The sequence below is a fragment of the Dermacentor variabilis genome, chromosome 8, assembly GCF_050947875.1.
Source record: "Dermacentor variabilis isolate Ectoservices chromosome 8, ASM5094787v1, whole genome shotgun sequence".
NCBI lineage: Eukaryota > Metazoa > Arthropoda > Arachnida > Ixodida > Ixodidae > Dermacentor > Dermacentor variabilis.
Window position 1 is genome coordinate 36,768,179 of NC_134575.1, and position 19,563 is coordinate 36,787,741.

Consider the following 19,563-nt stretch of genomic DNA (forward strand, 5'->3'; position numbering starts at 1 on the left):
TTGGCTGAAATGACCCATTCTTTTTTTATTGCTCTACATGGTGTTACATAGTGCTATGGATTATAGGTCACGTTCAAGACCTTGGCACTAACTGGAGGATGGCCACCACCGATGACAGTGATTATCCTTGGGAAGTCGTCATTTAACGTTATATAAACAGCTGAAGTCTGCGTGGTTGCCTGAATATGGTGACACAGATGAATAAATTCAGTAAATATATCAACATTTCTGTCTTCCCACCATTTGTTAATACTATGAACACTTCATTCAGTCAATGAAGAAATCTGAGCCTTTGGTGCAACTCTATTGGTGAAAAGTGTACAATTACCTGTGTTACAATTGCTTTGCTGTACTTGATTTCTATAGTGCAATGTAAAAATTTGCTTTGACAAATTTTAAGACAACTGTTGTGGGAAATTAGGTGGCACTTTCCTTTGACAGGACATGCTGTGATTGCTGTAATTATTTTCCATGCTGTGAGAAAGAGAGCAATAACTGAAGAAGGAAAGATGTGGAGGTTAACTAGACTTTTTTCCACTTTTCCAGAGAGAAGGAGGGAGAAGGCACTAGTTTTGATCACACTTTCACATGCACTATGCCAGACGCAGCATATTTATAGTCGGACACACGAGTCTATTGCCTTCAGGCATTATTGAAGAGCTTGAGTGGCAAATTTTTCTTCAACTGCGAAGCTTTTCTTTCGAGCAACCTGTATGGGTTTCCTTTGTAGCACTTAGCTACATTTGGGTGGATGTCTCATTTTCCCTTTATTAATTACTTCTCTCCACCTTGCGGGTTTTCCGTAGAACTATTAGGTCCAACTTCTGCCTTTGCTTCTGGGTTGTTGATAGATTCGACTTCGCCTGCCAACTGCTAGCCGTCTGGTTAGCTCAGATGGTAGAGTGGCTGCCCCGGAAAGGCGGTGGTCCCAGGTTCGAGTCCTGGACCAGGACAAATTTTTCTTCAACTGCGAAGCTTTTCTTTTGAGGAACCTGTATGGGTTTCCTTTGTAGCACTTGGCTACGTTTGTGTGGATGTCTCATTTTCCCTTTATTGATTACTTCTCTCCACCTTGCGGGTTTTCCACAGAACTATTACGTCATGCAAGTATGTTTGAACTGCCATCGTTCATGACTGGAAGCAAATTCCACCTGTTTACAGCCCCTGGAATCAATTCTGGAGCTTTCCTGAGGCAAATATTGAGCGTTGGAGTCACCAGTTGTAATCCAGGGTCCATGGAGTCACCATCAGGATGTCTTGCAGTCTGTTGCCGTTGAAGAGACTAAATGGGGAGGTGTAGGTGCCAATAAGGGTGAAGGCCACTTTATTTTTTTTCATGCGGAGATACACGTAAATTGGTTTCGTTATGAGGTATGCACCAAATGGGAAATTAAGTTAGTTCTGTTTGGCTTTTAATAATTACTTTTCTGGATTCCCTGCACGTCGATGACATAAAGGCTTCATACCCAGACAGCCTTATTGCTTTCGACATGTTGGGTATCCCTGTTACCAATATAGGAAATCGGTGAAAACATATTGACGAAAACACGAGATCAACACTGTGAGCATTGTTCTATATTACTTCCCTGATTTTGATTCACATATGTGATCACAACTCGGCTCTCAGTGCGAGAAATATGTTCTTGCTGCATTTATGTGAAATTGGCTGTAAAGACACTTTAAAAATTTCAACTGAATATCAAGCTGGTTGAATTCAGTGAAATTCCCAGTTTGTATAACCTAGTGTTCCATTTCTCTTCTAATTTAATGCGAGCTATCATCATTTCTTTTTAGTAAAAAAGCAATGGCTACCATGATCAGTGTGTTGCAGAAATTTGTGACGTCATTGGGAAGAGGTTTTGGATGTGGCGTCACCACCTGTCAATGGCGTGGCCAGGGCTGGCAACGCGGGCACGTACCCTGCCCCCGTCCCCCGAATTTTTTTGTTAGTATACGGCCTTCCTATACGTTCCCCTGGTCAAGTTGGTGCCTCCCTCCCCCTCTAAATAGAATTTCTGGCTACGCCACTGCCACCTGTCTCTCACATCATTCCACGTCATATAAACCGTGCCTCGGATGTTAGTAAATGAGTAACCCATTTGCTTGTCGCACAACACGATCAAGCGTAATTATTCATCTTACCGGGCCAAATTAATGTCACTTTATCGTTTATTGCAAGCGCGAAGTACTTGCCAATTAACTCGGACCAAAACAGCGGCAAACACGGAATATATCTGTGGATGTACAGACACTTTTATGACCGGCACAGCAATAAAGTACTCGCCATATGGCGAAGATCGTAAAAGAGCGTGCGAATCACAGGGCCGCTTGTCAGCAAATGGGACACGCGCACGCTTGACGACTTCCCACAGCGGTGCCCAACGTAGCGACTATCTACTGCGAGCTCGTCCAGTGAATACACAACTGAAATAAAATGCACGCGTGTACGTCATTTTGGACGTCACTGATAATGGCTAAGATTAAGAAAATAACGGATAATGCTACAAACAACCTACAGCAGAGAATTCCGTCGCTCCAAGGGCTTTATCAACTTGGCTGGCTCGCCGTAGGCAATACGACGACAGCGCCACCTGACTACATTTTTGGCAAATGCTCTGCAAAGTTTCGACGGACGATAACGGTTGTTGGTGCACTCGTCTTTCACGCGACCGTGAATTTTGATTGTTGCGGTCACGTGCACTTTTGACTTTTGTCACGTGCAAACAAACGCATATGCGAGAGCAATCGGATGCTGCGGTGGTGGGCTGCTGCAGCCGCATGCCCTGCGAAGCCCCAGCTATGCGGCAACATCTGTGCGCTTATTGCTGTTCTCGCGTAAAATACGCCAGCGCAGAAGCATCCTGAGCGCTGTGCGGCATCGCTGAAGGAAGCGGCAACGCCTGCAAATCTGTAACTACGGCGCTACGGCGACCAGGACCCCTGTGCGATTCTTTCGTTTTTCCACGCCGTGCATTGGGTCCCTCCAGTGAAGGATGGCCTCAGTAAATGACGGAGGCGACGGCGATCACGCCGCCAAGTCGGCGGTGAGTTCACTTGGCCTCAAACTAGATGCCTATATAGGTGCTGCGCCCCAGCATGTTTGTTAGAACTACAGTGGCAAGAAAATGGTTGTCGTCTAGAAGCATTTCTCGACAACATTTCTCTTTGTCGGCGGGCTGCAAGTTGTCCCGCTTTTTTTTTTAATACATGAACGTTGTTTTCTTTTATAGTCATTTCATGAAAGCTTGTGGTGCGCACTGCACTATCCTTAGCAGTCATTGGGCGATCAGGTTAGCGTGCATAGAGAAAAGATATCGATGTCTCTGTGGTCTTAAATAAAACATTATTGATAAGCCGGCCCAAGACCAATGCGATCGGATAAATGGGGCAGGAAAGTGATAATAAGTGAACACCGTGTGTTTGGAAAATGCCCAGTGATCAGCAAAAATGTTACAGAAAGTATGCATGTTTACAGTGTGAATCAATGAACTTCCTGTTCCGGACAACACATGCTTGACATCCTCACCCCTCTTTCCCCCGATCTATACCAAACATTTAAATAATTCGTGAAAATTTGCGAGGCATCCTCAATACCCATATGTTACTGATAGCATAATTCTCCAGGAACACATCACCTGGTATATTCTGCTTCGCTGTATTTTTGTGCAAGCACACTTGTATCTGCCTTGACAATTTACACCTTCGAATTACCTTTGCTTGAATATGCATCTTCATAAGTGACAGCATGGATATTCAAGCTGTTTTGCCATGTCAATTACGGGAATTCCTCGGCTACCTTAAAATTCGTGGTCAGGATATCTTGCCCAGAAACATCCTGCAATGTGGGCAGGCCATCCTGTGGTGGATATCTTAAACTTTTGTTAATTGGCAGTGATTATCAACTGGTCTGCAAGATGCCATTCTGATAGCTTCACTATGTATCTTCTTGGGCCCCTTGGCGATTTGCCCTGGGGCCCAGCTTTTTTAACGGTAAGAGACATCCCTCATCTTACCACTGTCCTGACCATGAAATATGCAGACGAGACTGTGCTTACCATAAGCGTTGTTATCTGACAACCACAGTTTGTGACAGCTGCATCTTAATGAAGTGTCTGTTATCTGTTATGACTACCATGTCAACATTGACCTAGGTGAGCCTACTGTCATGTGCTTCACTTCATGGGGGCCCATCCACAGTTCTACACAAAACGCAATGTCACATCCCGGAGAGGTAATGGTGGTGCCATCAGTTTGAGCATTGCTGAAAGAGATGGTCGTTGATAATGGAAGACGCGTCCACACACGCTTGTTGGCACACTGGTGCAGTTACGACAAACTCAAATGAGGAGGTTTTTTTTCTTTTTTCATTGTTACCCAAGGATAAATTCTGACAAATCTGCGCTGAAGGTTATTCTTCAGATTAGTGGAAGTTGAAAAAGAAATTGAAAGTCTGCTCCCCTTGCCTAGAAGCCACCTTTCCACACTTGCAGCTTGCTCATAGCATTGTGGCATCCTTTACTCCAACTTTAAACCACACGCCCAGGTTCGTAGACGGTCATAAGCTCCTGTATTTTTCAGTGCCTGCTTAGTGAAGCCAAAACTAAAGATCACATCGCCTATTTCGAAGCAGTTGATCACAGTCTATGGGCGTATTGGAGTCACATCAACTTGCTTTTTTATCTCATCGCTCCAAATCAATGGAGTGGCAGAAGACCATGACAAAAGTTGTCCATGCTCTAGCAACAACAGTTATCGAATGTCTGGGAACATGGCCCTGCTCCAGGAGACGGCTGGAGTGACTGGGTGGACAGTGTAAAAAATATAGGAGGCTGTTACAGGGCTTGTAGCAAGTGGAACCTTGTGTCCGTGCCACCTTCTTTGTTGCGGGCAGGAGACCTGGAGCTAAAATACCCCGCTCAAGGTCTCATCCATCAAGAACAATGCTCCTCTATAAGTGCGAATAATTTTCATCTGCCCTACTGTAGCATGAAGCGAGACAGGGTCCTCAGAAAGAAAACTTCATGGTTGAATAATTCTTTCTGGTCTGGGATCGAACCTGTGGCAAACACCTTCTCAGGACAGATGTTGTACCGTTTGAGCTAACCAGGAGGCTAGCAGATCGCAGAGCGAGGGTGAATTAAACAACAACTTGAAGCACAGGGACGCTGAATGTGGAAAACCAGTTCTGCAAAAACCTGCGAGGTGGCGGAAGGTTCATGAAAGTGGGAAAAAAAAAAAAATGTCCTCCACCGAACTGTAGCACCGAGCTGCAAAGGCTTGGTGCTGCAGACAATGACAATTTTCTCTTTCATGACCATTCCCCCAACTTGCAGGCATGATTTGCCAAATGCTCCTTTATCTAGGTCTGTCGTCAATTCGATCAATCATCAATTAGTCTGTTTAGGTACCACACCATTTTGAGCACTGCTTTGTTACGACCCTCTTGTGGAGTCCTGTGCATGCCTGTTGCATAACTTGCAGACTAATGTAAAACTTGAATTTATAGGTGCCTATGGGCGAAGACACAGGCTTGATCTATGATGAACGCATGGCAGAGCATCAGAGCCTGTGGGACAGCCGGCACCCAGAGCGGCCAGAACGGCTGACAGCTAGCTACCAGCGCTGCGTCGACTATGGCTTGGTCGACCGTTGTTTCCGTATACCTGTGAGTTTTGGTGGCAATTTGACAGTGCATCATATCTTGCATGAATGCGTGCCATAGCATCATGCACATTTGGCATCAAAAGTTTGCAAACCATTGGAGCTGAGAAAATATTGAATTTCCAGGAAGTTTGTGAGCATAGCCAGCGAAGCTATGTCACACCATTTTTTCCACGCGTACCAGTAAAGACTGGAAATTCAAATACCAGACTGTGGAAGTAGCTTTTTCTCTAATCCTGTGCTCTGTAGACATTTGATGCCAACTTTGCCTGTGTTTACAAAAAACAGAAGACCTCATCTCTGTTTTGACTTACATTTCTGCATGAACTAGCGAAGGACTGGTAATCAGTTCTGGTTGAGAATGTTCTTAAGGCATATGACCGTGCTGAACTGTGACTGTTCTGTAATGTCCAGTCACAGTAAAAAAAAAATGCTGGGAAGCTTTTTACTTTTGCTCACAAAACTACATGCCCCTTGAATTCTGCAATTCTGAGTCTGCAACTTCACACATAACTTCAGGGTGTGTTAAAGAGCAGTGTTAAATCATTTAAACTGGTAGTGCATTCCTTCAAAACTCTGCTTTCATTTATTTGGTGGGGAAGAGTTGTTTTAATTGTTAGCAGAAAAGATGAATTCCGCACCCACCAAACTGCAGCACACTAGTGGGAAGTTGTCTTTTCTTTCACTTTTATTTTCCCTTTATGTTATTATTTCTACATTAGTTCCCAAGTTCTTTCGTAAAAAAATTGTAAAATTGACTTTTTTTTTCATTCCAACGAATTCTTTCATATTATGTCCGGGGTTAGTGAACATTTATATCTTCTATTGACCCGAAATATTAATGCAAGACATCTATCTGCTCTGAAAAGGACGCCTTCCTTTAACACACATGTGAGGTTGGACTGTCGTTATCTGAGCAGGTGGCTGTGAAACGAATCAAAAGCATTGAAGAACACGTTCAAACTTCGAAAGTAAAATGCATGACATGAACTGCGCTGACAAGTACGGCTCGTCTTTGGCAACATTGGTAAAAAGCAGCTAAGACAAGCACAGCTCAATATTGAACATTGAAGGGTCAAGAAACAATTATGTTTCACTATGCTTTTCTTGGCTTCATTATCTGTTGGTTTGATTTGATTGCTACAATAAATTGAGCCTGCTGGTTTCCCTGATTGCTTCATTTCAATATAAAACGGTGCTCATAAATACAAGAACAGATAGCTATAACGACACATAGCATTGGTGGGGTGTGTTATTCTGGCTATCTGTCCTGGTTTCTATGTGTGCTGTTTGATATCAAAATGAGACACTATTCTCAGATTGATGACTGTATTCTGCAGTTGATATAAGTGTCCTTTGTTTGCTTTGCAGGCCCGCATGGCTGAGGAAGCTGATATTCTGCCTTTGCACGAGTGAGTGTCTGCCCTGCTTACGCTGGCTTGTTTGGGATTTCTGAAGTACGAAAACGACAAAAGAGTACAATTAAGGGCGTGCGAATGTGTTTGAAGCGATGTGAACTGAATGCCTTTTCTTTCTCAAATGGGGAAGTAACCTGATTTGGTGCTTTGGTGTTTGGTTTTTGAAAATATTTGATTAAGGAAAACTCTGTTCCCTATAAGCATTAGTTGCAGTCGGTTAAATGCATGGGAGAGCTAATGTAGGTTTTTCATTCAACGTGGCGAATGGCACGTATTCCGAGGCAGGAAATCTGCAGTAGAACCTCGTTCAAACATTTTAGGAAAAAAGAAATACTGAAATAAACATACAGACGGGGAAAGCATAGGACCCGAAGCGACTGAAAAATTCAGCAGACTAAACTGTAGCTGATATCTACACAATACAAAGCATTACGCAAAGCGTTGAAGCACAAAACACCATCGCGTGCCGAGCTGGTGGAGCCGGAGAGGCGTTTATGCATCGTCATATTTGTCCCTTTGGCAAGCGTTTGTTTGCACTCCTCAAATTTAGCTAAAGTCAGCAGCTTCAGGCTAAGTAATTTTGGTGGGAAGTTTTGGTGCTCCTACGCGGTGAGAATCCTTGCAGCATGAGATGCCTATGTGCCTCCAGCTGGCGGGGCTCCAGGAACCTGAGATGCGCTTTGTTGTTTTCCTATTGCACGTTGGCGAGGGGAACGAAATCGAGCTGGTTGGCGATGGAATACGATGCCGCCAGAGGGAAACATACCACGCTCACTTCGGGCCACATGCAGCAGGGAACGGCTGTGTGTTTGCGTTATCGTCTACTAAAAGTGTGCAGTAGGCTTCCGACGGCTCTACGTGACACTCACTGTGAGACGGATAGCTGAAGATGCTTATCGCAATAGGGTTGGGGTCGCAATAGCTGTGAATATAACATGCGATGACTCGCAAGGAGATTTGCTGGTAATGAAAGGCAAAACTGAGTTCGTGCCGGCGTTTTTCACTTCACACAGGCGGGCGAGCACTGCGAGCAAGCTACCGTAGCGGGCATCTGTTGCTGTCGATAATGCATGTCTCATGCCTTTTCTTGTTCACGGGATCTGGCAGCCAGAAAACATTATACGATTGCAGTTTGGCGATGTAGTGAATGTTGGTACTGAAAGATTGCGTTTTCCAGGAACGTGTGAATCGGTAACAAATAAGTGTAATACAGTAGCATCTGAATGATCCAAATCTCAGTGACAGCACAGAAATTCTTACCTACCAAAATTCGTATCACCCCAAAACATAAAAAAATTGGGAAATTAAGGGGGACGCTGCAATGAATTTACTTACTCAATTTCTGATCAATTTTTTTTTTAACACAATCCAAAGGCATTCCTTTATCTCATGGCAAAATATTTGGAACACATGCACAGCATAATTTCAGCAAACTACACTCTTTTAATGTGTTGTCTCCGAAATCAGGAAGAAAATCGAGTTCCAGAAGTGCTATCGCACTGATGATTGGATGACTGGAGCTTTCTGATAACGCAGCGCCGCTATCTTGGTATCACCGTCAACACGAGAGATAGAACATGCAGAGCTGTATTTCTCCTTGCAGAAATGAAAGCAACAAAAGCGTATGCAAGAAGGGAAAACTAGCTTCATGATTCGTTACTGCACTCGCTTGGCACATGAGGAGCACTCCTGTTGGCCAACTCAAATTTGAATCACCGGCGTGCTTGTTTCGCACACATTTTTGCAGCAGTGAGCTATGTACTTTGCATGTTCCGAAGCTGACATTTCAAGATCTGCCCGGCTATCTCGAGATACTTTCATTGCTGCATCCTACCTACTGCCTGATGGTGATAAGCAGATGATTTGCACAAGATAAGGGAATTTGCTCACTTTCCTTTGCGGGGGTGAAGCTACTTGGTATCGTGTAATCTGAAGGGTACAAAGGTAGAAAAGTTTTAAATTGTCATCGGGTGCCAAAGACGACGGAAGGCATGGAATACAGAGATAAGAATGTGCATGAAAGTGATTGCTGGCTCCCAATAATGTTACAAGGCGTTTGAAAACAGCCAACAAGTTGCATGATGCTGCAAAAAGCAAAACCTTTTTTTTTTGGGGGGGGGGGGGGTGCATGGGAATGGAGTCAAGGTGAAGTGGCGTAGGTTGCCCCGGCTGCTCTGTCGGCCTGACAACAGCCAGTATCTGGTGCTATCAGCCTGTCGGAGTCTCCTCGTGGGTGATCACGCGGCAGCTTGATTGTTCGCATCACCTGCCGTGGCGTGAAAAATTGTTCGTAACGTTTGAAATTTAGCACGTTGTAAGCTAATGGGCTTAGGCCGGGACTTTTGAAAAATTTGCATGATCCTGAAATTTGTGTCAGGCGGGATTGTATCACCAGGACTCTAGCGTATTGGGTCACTTTTTGTGTTCTCACTCGCAAATGTTGGCGCCAGAAATCGTAAGAAAAGGCATCGTGTCAACGAGGTTCTACTGTATATACAAGGAAGACAGTCACACTGAATAGCATTCTTTGTATAGCTGTATGTTTGTATATTTCTCATCCTGTGATCTGTGCCTTCAGTGCATTTTTCATATTTTTTTATTAAAACTTCTAAGGTCTCTTCGATTTGGCTTGCACCGGCTGCACTAGTTCTGAAAAGTGCCGCACCGGGGCCAAGTGGTGCTGCGAGCGTGCAGCGCCGGTTCAGGTGCAGCCACAGATGGCCACAGCCAAAACGAAGACGCAAGTGCAGACCTGCTTTTAGTTCTGTGTCTACGTTCGCAACGTGCGCGGTGTGTGTTGCAAGTGTTGTTAGTCAAAAAACGACCGTGATGGCACTTGCACTCTTCGAAGCTGCCATGGAACTGCTAGACCCTGACAGCGACGACGATTTCGACGACAGCGATGGCAGTGACAGCGACGAGGAGTTCGACGACGTCTGCGTTGCGGTCGCCTGCGCGTTGGTGCGTGAAGATGCCATTCGTGTGCCTGGCTACGAGGAGGTTGTGAACAGGTACCAAGAGTACGAGTTCAAAAGGCTGTTCAGGCTATCCAGGGAAACGTTCGACTGGGTCAGTGGCAGATTCAGGGTTTCGGCTTTCTATCCGAGCGCAGTTCAAGGCCGTCCACAAATATCTGCAGAAAAAACAAGCCTCATAGCATTGGTGTACATCGGGTCACAAATGTCGATGTACGCCATAGCCGACAAGTTCGATGTTACTGAATCATCCGTGCACGCTTGCGTGACACGGGTCATTTATTTCCTGCACGCTATTAGCGGTGAAGTAATATGCTGGCCCAGTAGCGTGGAAGTGAACCGCATCAAAGCCGGTTTCCTCGCCAAGAGCGGTGGTAAGGGCCCGAAGAACGCCATCGGCTGCATAGACGGGTCGCATATCCAGATCCTAACCCCCAGCGAATCGGCCCAGTCTTATTTTAATCGAAAGAAGTGGCCGTCCATTATCCTCCAAGGAATATGTGACGACAGGAACAAGTTCCTGAATGTTTTCATCGGCTTTCCGGGATCGGTGCACGATGCCCGCGTATTAAGGGAAAGCCCGTTTTTCGAACGTGCAGCCTCGGAATGTGGCGAGAACTACATTCTTGGGGACAGTGCGTACCCCTTGATGCCTTGGTTAATGACACCTTTCAGGGACAATGAGGGCTCTTTTCCATCATGGAAAAGAAACTTCAATAGACGACACAGTCAACAAAGAGTGTCAATTGAGAACACTTTTGGGATGCTTAAGCAGCGCTTCAGGAGATTGTACAATGTGGACGCCAAAAGTGTTGCGCAAAGCTGCTATATTGTCATGGCCGCATGTGTGTTACACAACCTGTGCAACGACGAGAGAGACTTCCTCCTGGAGATGACATCATTGCCACAGGAAGAAGATGTGGGCAATGACGACTCTGAAGGGGACTTCGACTGCAGCCTGCCTGACTACAGCCGGTCTCTCCGAGAGTTTATTGCCAAAGAGCAGTGCTAGCCTGATATCTCAAGCTCTGCAATGGATCGTGATAGTAGTGTTTTTCTTAATATAGTGCCCCATATATGAGCAATGTCTTTGCAATGAAAGTGGAACATGTAGTGCTGTTGTAACACAACTTTATTGTTTACTAGACGTACTCTGCTGCTTAGCAAATAAATCTGCTAGGCGGTCAAACTGAGCCATGCGTTCTTCATGCCGCTTGGCCTTGGCCTCTTCCCATTTCTTGCGAGCTTCAAATTGCTCTGCTCTCGCCTCCTCTTGCTTTTTTTTTGCCTCACCAATTTTTTCTATAGCTTCTAAGAGGGGAGCAAGCTTAGAACGGCTGTTCCTCTTCCTCTTTGGGGCTCTGTCACCCTCTGTTGGTGCTGGTAGGTCCTCAGGCCGTTCATCTGTCGTGCTTCCCCTGTTTAAAATGTACACAAGTAGATGCCACATCACTTCCACCGCTTTGCGTTAACTATATGTAAATATCTCACCCTGAGTTTCCACTTGACAGGATTGTTGCTCCGGGCTCCAACAGCAATGTGGGGTTCACGCTGTGCTGCTTTTCGAGTATGTCAGCCAGCTCTCTGTGTGATGGACAAATTATTAAAACACTGAACAGGCCAAGAAACAATTGCAACTTACTGCTCGTGTTCACAGCTCACACGGTGGTGCCCAGACGAACCGTTCTCTTTTTTTGATTTTTTGTAGGAACGGTCCAATGATTTCCATTTATTTTGTACTTGAGTGGCAGTGAAGTTGCAGCTGAACTCCTCGTTCAAAAGTTCTGCAAGTTTTAGCCACAAAAGCTTTCTCGTTCTAAACACAAAGAGAAAGCATAGTTTAAAGCAAAACACATACTTAAACTTTTTCGCAGTGGCACTGGCCATGTCTTGCATGCAAGGCTGCACAGTATTTTAGCATTTTTATACGTGAAGTTTGCTGCTACCAGGTATTCTATAATCAGAATATTTGCATTTCAGCTGCCGCATACTGCAAGCACTCAGAGTGGGATGAAAGTATACTAAGCTGTAGGGAACATATACCGCGGGTAATGGAAAACACTGCAGCAACATTGACACTAGAAATTCGAGAAACTATGGCCAGTGCCACTGTACACTACATAAGTACTTTTCTCTCTTGCACAAGCTGTTATTTTGAACATGAATGATATCGTACCTTAAGGCTCTACTTCTTCCAACTAAGTCCTTCATCTCCGAGTATTTGGAGATGAAGAACTTTGTTTTGCGACTACTCCACAGTTCTAAGTCTTCAGCGGATGCTTCAGGAGTGGCTAGCGGGTGCCTATCGTCACTGTCGGCGGCTGAAGCGGGCGTCGTAGGCTGCGCTGGAGTCGGCAAGTCCTCATCGTTGGCCGCGAACCGCAGAGTGACACAGTGCCCGTCTGCAAAGGCAAAGACCAACATTTGAAATGTCTAAGCAGCACATCACGACATCCCAGAATTACAAGTGGTACCTGAAACAAGCGACAATCGCAGTCTACCGCTAATAAGACTCCATCTGACAGCTAACCACGTGTTTCTCGCCACCATGCAGCTAGCTTCACTTACCTGATGCCTGGTATACATAACCATCCGAGGTCTCCATGGCTGAACCATCTTGGTTGCGAAGCAGATTAACTTCCTTCTCGACACCCTGGAGAACGAGCTTCAGCGTCGTCTGCTCACGGTTGGGTGGGATGTAGCACGCCATGCCTGCACTTTCTCGGCACCTCTCCTCGGGCTGGTGCACGGCGGCCGAGAACCTGTGCAGAACTAGGCCTGCACCTTGACAAAACGAGGAAAAAAGTGCAGAGGGCGCGCGCAGCACCGGAAAAACGAGGACGACAGTGCTGCACCCTCTGAACTGGTGCAGCCGGTGCTGCCAAATCGAAGAGACCTCTAGTTGAACTGGTTGGTGCAAAATTGCTTGCTTTAGGTTTAGCGTGAAGCAAACAACTACATATACAAGGAAAAATGACACAAGCACTAGCACTCTCTTGTCCTGGGTGTCTTTGAATGTGTGGTCATTGGCTTCGTGCTGAATATGTCAAGGATTGTCCCGCATGTGCATGCAATTGTTTGCTTTGTGGTAAACCTCACGTAATTGAGAAGTACTGAATGCTGGAAGAGTAGGTATTCTATATTGACGAAGAATAGTGTTTTCTTTTAGTTTTCTTCATCTAAAGGCTTAAGGATTAGCGGCTAAGTTACCAATACCTAGCTTATGCATCGTCACGCGGGTTTGTGCTATGTTACAGTATATTCATGTTTCTGACAATAAACCGCAGTTACCAGTCTGCTCTTGCATAATGTTTTTCAATTTTTTTTCTCATTTTTCGCACTATTCTTTGTCGGTACCTAATGTAAGCAGCCCTACTCACATCTTGTTTCCCGTCATCCGCACTCTGCAAACCTGTCCTGTTCACTCCTCTCGTTGCCGCATTTTAGTGTATCCTTCATCCCGTCGTGTGTGTGGTCCATCATGCTGCACATGCTACGCCAATATGAAAGGAAGCACCGGCTTTGTGTTGAAAGCCACTAATTTTCTTGCGTGTGTGCTTGTAATGAGGAAAAGTTTCACGAGTGGGATGCCTCAACAGGTGAACAACATAACTTGCTTACTGCGAATGAGGTTCTGACTTGCATGTTTGTGAGAATTACTGTTTGAAGTCGGACGAAGTGTTTTCTTTTGGTATTGGCAGAGAACGTTCTCGTAAGCTTAAAGCGATGCATAACCGGTCAAGTTCGTGGTTGCAGGCTCAGGAGCTCGCCATGTTGCTAAGTACAATGATGAACTACAGCGTGGTCATTGCCGACCTTATTTCCTTTTATTGGTTGTGTGAATGATGAACTGTAAGTGCGGTCTTTTGTTGAAGTTGGCCTGGGTGTCTGTGACGTTGCGAAGCAGTGCCTATGAGAGTCAGCACAGCATTTGATGCAGGGCAGCACACTTGGAGCAGCTGAAGGATACGCACGGAGAAACGGATGCCGATGCTCTGGAGGCCCTGTGTGCACGCTTTGACTCAATCTACATTCACCCGGTATCGTACTCTGTTGGTCCTTCATGATTTACCCGCCACTTTAACCTGGTGGCTACGGCATTGTGCTGGCGGGCATTGGGTCACAGTTCAATCAAGGCGAAATGCGAGAACACCTGCGTACTTGGATTTAGGTGCACGTTAAAGAACTCCCAAACTCTCAGGTAGTCAAAATTGACTCACTGTCCTCAGACAACGTAATCATAATCATAAGCCTCATAATCAGATCGTGCTTTTTGGCATGCAAAACTCCAGAATTTATTTCATCGATCCTGCGTGATTAAGAGAAAGCTTTACCTCGTGCACTACTGTCTTAACGACATAGGAACAGAACAAATTTTTTTTATTTTGTCATTTGTGGCACTGAATTTACTGAGGTTTGTTGCATATAAAGGAATTAAATTAAAATCTGTCGACTGTTGGGATATTTTTTTTTTTTTATGTTGCAGTTGTTCTTTTTTGTTAACAAATGTTGGTAAAAAAAAAAAGTGAACTATCAAGCTTACAGCTCTGTAACTTGGAAAAAAAAATTGATATCACAGTTCTGTGAACTGTGTGTATCGAAACTTCTAAAGTATGCAGAACTGATGTATCCAAACCTCCTGGAATACATAACAATTTGAGAGTAGTACTTATGCGACTCCCTCTTAAGTTTTGAAAGTTTCTTATAAGTTGTAAACTCACACATCAGCTTTGTCTACTTCAGATTCTCTAGCAGCTGCAGTTTATGGAACTGTGATATGTTTTGAACTGTGAGAGTTTTGATTCAGAGTTATGAATTTGTGAACATTCTGCTTCAACTGTTTTGAAACTTTCAAATTCTTGGTGATTTTTGTTAAAAAACCATGAGACCCTAAATAAATATTCCACTTCCAACAAGTGATACAATTTAGCTCTCTCTTAATTGCCATAAATTTCATTCAAATTGTTTCAATGGCTGTTTATTGAGAACATTGCTGGCATTTCACATATCTTTAAAGAGAGAAATCATATTTGGGTTCAAGGTTAAGCCTTTTAAGAGCAGCACAAACAAGGAGGACAGAGAAGTGATCACACGCGATGAGAGCTGAACTTCAACCAAACATAACTGCAGAAAAAAAATGCTCAGTTATACTTATGACACTCACATGCTAAACTACTGTCATATCTTGTCATTTGCTTTGCACAGAGGCAGTGTCGTACCCTATGAAGTGTCATTTGCGAAGAAGTCCTTGACTTCATTTGCCTTTTGTACTGTTTATTGTAAAGGATGTTGAGCACATTTAGTTGGCTTTGGATCTTTCTTCCCTGGGAAAAAAAGGTTCCGCTTTGCTGCAAGCCTATTAGAACTTGATGTTGCATTTTAGTGTGAACATCGGTTTTAGCAGTCACAGTGACTTGGTTTCCCTTGTTTAGCAGAGGTAGAGTTGTGGACGAGAACTGTTTCTTTAAGCAACGCTTCCTAGGCAGACCTTGTCACCTTTGCTGTTGGTGGATGCTGCTGCTGCCGCCAGATGTCATCATATAAGTTGTTTTCTGATTCTTTATGAGCACTGTCTGTCTGCAAGCTACTTGGCGAGATGACACATCCGATAACAGTGGCGGTGAAATGCACTGAATCGTATATTGAACTCGTGTACTGAATTGGGAACTGGTTTATATGTAGCCCAGTCTGTACCAGTGGCTACCTCTCCTCTCTATGGAATTATGCAGTGAAACAACATATGGTACCTTAAGATGCCGTGTGCAGTGAATGTACACATATGAGCACATAATTCCATCGTTAAAGTGAAGGTTTGTATGCCTTATTTAAAAAAAGTGCTTTAGAAAGCCACACACACAGTGGGGAAAAAAAAAAAACTGATGAAATAGTTCCTGAATAACTCCGATAAATGGTGCTAGCTGTCCGAGAACACCTGGAAAGTGGCAAAATACGAATTGGCAACCGTTGGTAGCGTGCCATCAGTGGGAGTAGGTGCAGACAGGAAGTTGTTAATTAAACACTTCAGGAAAGCTTCATATCATGCAGATTTGAAAATATTCGTTAGATCTGCATATATATATAGTATTTGACCTCAGGATGAATTCATTGGAAAGGAAGTGAACACTCAGAAAGGTCACATGGTTCAACAAACAAGTGGCCTGCAGGTCACTTGTTTACGACTCCTGCTGTACTGTGTGCATATGTTTCACCTAATCTTCTACAGCCTACTAGAGTGGTTGCTGTACAAGGAGATGTGCTCAGGTGGAATCAAGCTGGCCGACTTTGCCAAGACTGGTTTTTTTACTTTTGCTTTCAGAGGACCTACGAACTGGCATTGCTCGCGGCAGGCTGCACCAAGGACCTTGTGACAGCTGTCGTCCAGGGAAAGGCAGGTATCTTTTTTTTCTTTTTTTTTTCTTTTTTTGCGGTCATTTTCGGTTCTGTTTCTTGCTTGTCTCAGAAGTGCAGAAATGGCTCTCTAAGAAGCATAGGCTGCAGAACTTTACAACATGGGAGAGAAAGGTGGTTGTTCTTGCTTTGTTTCGAACTCTGATGTTTTCACGATGTGAGCCAATAGGGGTAATACTTTGTAGACACGACAGTCTGTGCTTGATCATCTACGCATCGTGCTTGCCTGTTTGCAATACCCAAACCTGGTGGGAAGGACATTTGGTATATTAGAACCTCAATACGGTTGAAACCCGTTGATACGTTTTTTCAAGGGACTGCAGAAATAAAAGAAATTTAGCAGCTGGAAATACGTAACAGTAAGGAAGAGCTCAAATCACAACAGCAACATTAGAAACAGCTCTGAATGGCTGCCAGGCAGTTATAAGATATCTCGGCGCTTGTACTGTGACTGGAGACGGCACGTGTGTAATTAAGGGACACGTATGATGCTCTGTGGCAGTGGCCCTTCTTTACTCTTGGCATGCTTTGCCGCAACATTTTGCTTTGCCAACTGCTCTGTGCACGTTTTCTCCCGCTGCTTGTCCAGCGCCTGACTTGTGCAACTTCGGTCGCTTGTTGCAATGTGCGAAAGCAAATTTCCCTCTCCGTCACTAAATTTTAAGTGATTACTGCATTCAGATGCAGTGTAAAGTGCAGGATCATTACAGAATTGCAACATATAAAAATGGGAACATAATACAGGTTTTGAAAAAAAACTTTTGTGCGCAAAACAAACAGGGATGAAGAAAAGGATCAACACAAGGATGAGCGCTTGTCCTTGCGTTGATCCTTTTCTTCGTCCCTGTCTGTTTTGTGCGCAAAGGGTTTTTTCAAAAATGAATTTGTTCCATCTAGGCTGACTCTAGCCTGACTATGCTTCGTAATACATGGTAGTCAGTTGACTTTAGGTTGGGACCGTGTAAATGCCACATACCAGCTGGGAATATGCATCAGAGGAATGTATCAACGGCGTTCCACCGTAGTACGTTTCTCATAAATACATTCTCCCCACTTATAATGTCAGAGATGCGTGGTGCCCAAGACATGAACAATGTTCAGCACGATAGTGCGTATGTTTGCACAGTTACTGCATTCCAGTCCTATGATCCCATGAAAAATGTACCATGTAAGCTTTAATGTTGTTTCATTTAATGTCGCTCATTAAATTTAGTGCACATGAAATTGATGCACTAAACACACGAACAGTTGTACATTCCCGGAGAGAAGGAGCTTCTCTTGGCCGTTGTACGAGACTGCGTCTTGCATGCAGGTGCGAAATGGTATGGCCCTGGTCCGTCCACCTGGTCACCATGCCATGCGCAATGAGTACTGCGGCTACTGTTTCTTCAACAATGTGGCCCTGGCGGCAAAGCATGCAGTCGACAATCTCCACCTAAAAAGGTGTGGCCTAGGATTATTCTATTTCTTTTTTTTTTCTTCTGTGAATAATCATTGGTGCTGTAAAATTTAGCGCAAGATGGTTCAGAGAAGTACGAGTGCCAATAACCATAATCTGTTATTACAATCTGCCCTAGTTGATCATGATCAGGTGCAACAACCTCCGTTTGATGATTCTTGGGCGCACCTGGTCCCTTAAAACAGTAAGCAGATACCAAATCAATTCAGCAACTTATGGCATCACCACTCAGCATGCATTGCAATGTACACTACCCCTGTTTTAATTGACTATACCTTTTACGCACCTGTACAGCTAGGGAATTTAGGTGTCTTTATTGCCATGGTATACTGACTACGTAAAAGGTCTCTTACACATATGCCACTGTTAAAGTAAAAAAAAAAACCTTGTGGCACACTCTGGTTATACCTGTACCACAAAAATTTATGCATCATCATGGACAAATAGAGGAGGAGGAAATGAAAGATTATGGTGCGAAGTCGCATGTCTCCCATGCTGCTTATGTCTACGTTCAATTGTCTACTTTTGCGCTATGGTCACTCAATGACTGTGGCATTTTCTCTGCCATTTCTGCATTCTGGTGCTAGAAGGTCGATGCAGCCCTAACCGTGTCTGTAATCTGTGACTAAATACAGTAGACTTCCATTAATTTAACTCCAGTTAATCCAATTTTTTGTTTAATTTGAACTCGGAACAAAGGTCCTGGCCAGTGCCCACAGGTGCAGTTTTGTGTTATTTCGATCCTGAAGTTGTCCTTCGCCGCATGTTTTGAACTTTATGAGTGCCTGACCCCAATATTGACCTTAATAGCTGCAGTGTCTGTCTTGGCAGCACTTAAGGTGCATTCACACTGAGAAATTTTCCACCGCGTGAGGCCTCATGTGATAGTCTGCGATGAAACGCACGTTGTCGCCTGCCAACTCTCACGAGATGTGCTGAAGGTCGTCGGGTCACTTCTCGCAGGTTTATTCCAAATTAATGGGTAATGCAAGAGCATTTTGTATGTGTCTATAAAAGAGAAATACAAAATACACTGCACACACAACAATCACAGACATTATATTACGTGGGCAAATACGCAAAAAATTGTGGGTCACACTTGCATCTCGTTTTGCTTCTTGCCGCTTCATCATTGCAAACACTCACACTGTAGGCTTGGTGGCTACAATGACGGTGTGCTAGCCCACAGCGCCGTGTTGATTGTGCTCACAGCTAGAGTGCATGCATGACTATACCGCCGGTCTCGACTATTTGCTACGTAAAGCAAGACGTCGTTAGAGTTCACCACTTGCATTGCACTGCATTTGCATATACACAGGGCAGGATATAAACCACGTTCTTACTTTGCAGACCAGTGAATTTCGCGACGGGCTAGAATGACCACATTAACTTTCTCCGACACAACAGTGAAGAGAAGAAAGAAATGCTCCGTACTCACAGTGAAAGCCGGATTTGGCTCGTACCAACACTGCAAACGCACTTGCAATCTCAATCCACAGTTATTGTAATGCACATAATGTCCATGTACTACAAAGCAAACTTGTCCTGGAGACTTCTCTTCGCATGAAGCATGGCAGAAATGCACAAAATGCCAGCAAACTACTTGCAAAGAATGGTGTGACTGGCCATGCCTGTGCCATTT

The 19,563-nt window shown here is 44.4% G+C and overlaps 2 protein-coding genes across 2 annotated transcripts in view; one reads left to right on the forward strand and one right to left on the reverse strand.

The window, feature by feature from the left end:
- The first annotated feature begins 2,653 nt into the window (after positions 1 to 2,653).
- Positions 2,654 to 19,563, forward strand: part of HDAC6 (histone deacetylase 6) — a 49,174-nt gene continuing 32,264 nt past the window's right edge. Inside the window, exons 1-6 of the mRNA XM_075701853.1 lie at positions 2,654 to 3,044; positions 5,507 to 5,665; positions 7,033 to 7,073; positions 13,995 to 14,094; positions 16,371 to 16,442; positions 17,775 to 17,905. Coding sequence (XP_075557968.1) covers positions 2,994 to 3,044; positions 5,507 to 5,665; positions 7,033 to 7,073; positions 13,995 to 14,094; positions 16,371 to 16,442; positions 17,775 to 17,905 — 554 coding nt within the window. The 5' untranslated portion in view covers positions 2,654 to 2,993. The remainder of the gene's footprint in view (positions 3,045 to 5,506; positions 5,666 to 7,032; positions 7,074 to 13,994; positions 14,095 to 16,370; positions 16,443 to 17,774; positions 17,906 to 19,563) is intronic.
- On the reverse strand, positions 11,187 to 12,764 carry LOC142590030 (uncharacterized). The gene is made up of 5 exons (XM_075701854.1): positions 12,623 to 12,764; positions 12,231 to 12,456; positions 11,697 to 11,870; positions 11,546 to 11,638; positions 11,187 to 11,472 (listed from the first exon to the last, which is right to left on the reverse strand). Exons 1-5 carry the CDS (start codon positions 12,762 to 12,764, stop codon positions 11,187 to 11,189), a joined length of 921 nt encoding a protein of 306 aa, XP_075557969.1.

What these genes read in the sequence shown, in the direction of transcription:
- LOC142590030 (XM_075701854.1), bottom strand. Translation starts at nt 12,764, where the DNA reads ATGGCGTGCTACATCCCACCCAACCGTGAGCAGACGACGCTGAAGCTC. An exon ending in TTATGTATACCAGGCATCAG is followed by an intron (nt 12,457 to 12,622) that starts GTAAGTGAAGCT and finishes TTGCCTTTGCAG; the next exon opens with ACGGGCACTGTGTCACTCTG. An exon ending in CTGTCAAGTGGAAACTCAGG is followed by an intron (nt 11,473 to 11,545) that starts GTGAGATATTTA and finishes CATTTTAAACAG; the next exon opens with GGGAAGCACGACAGATGAAC.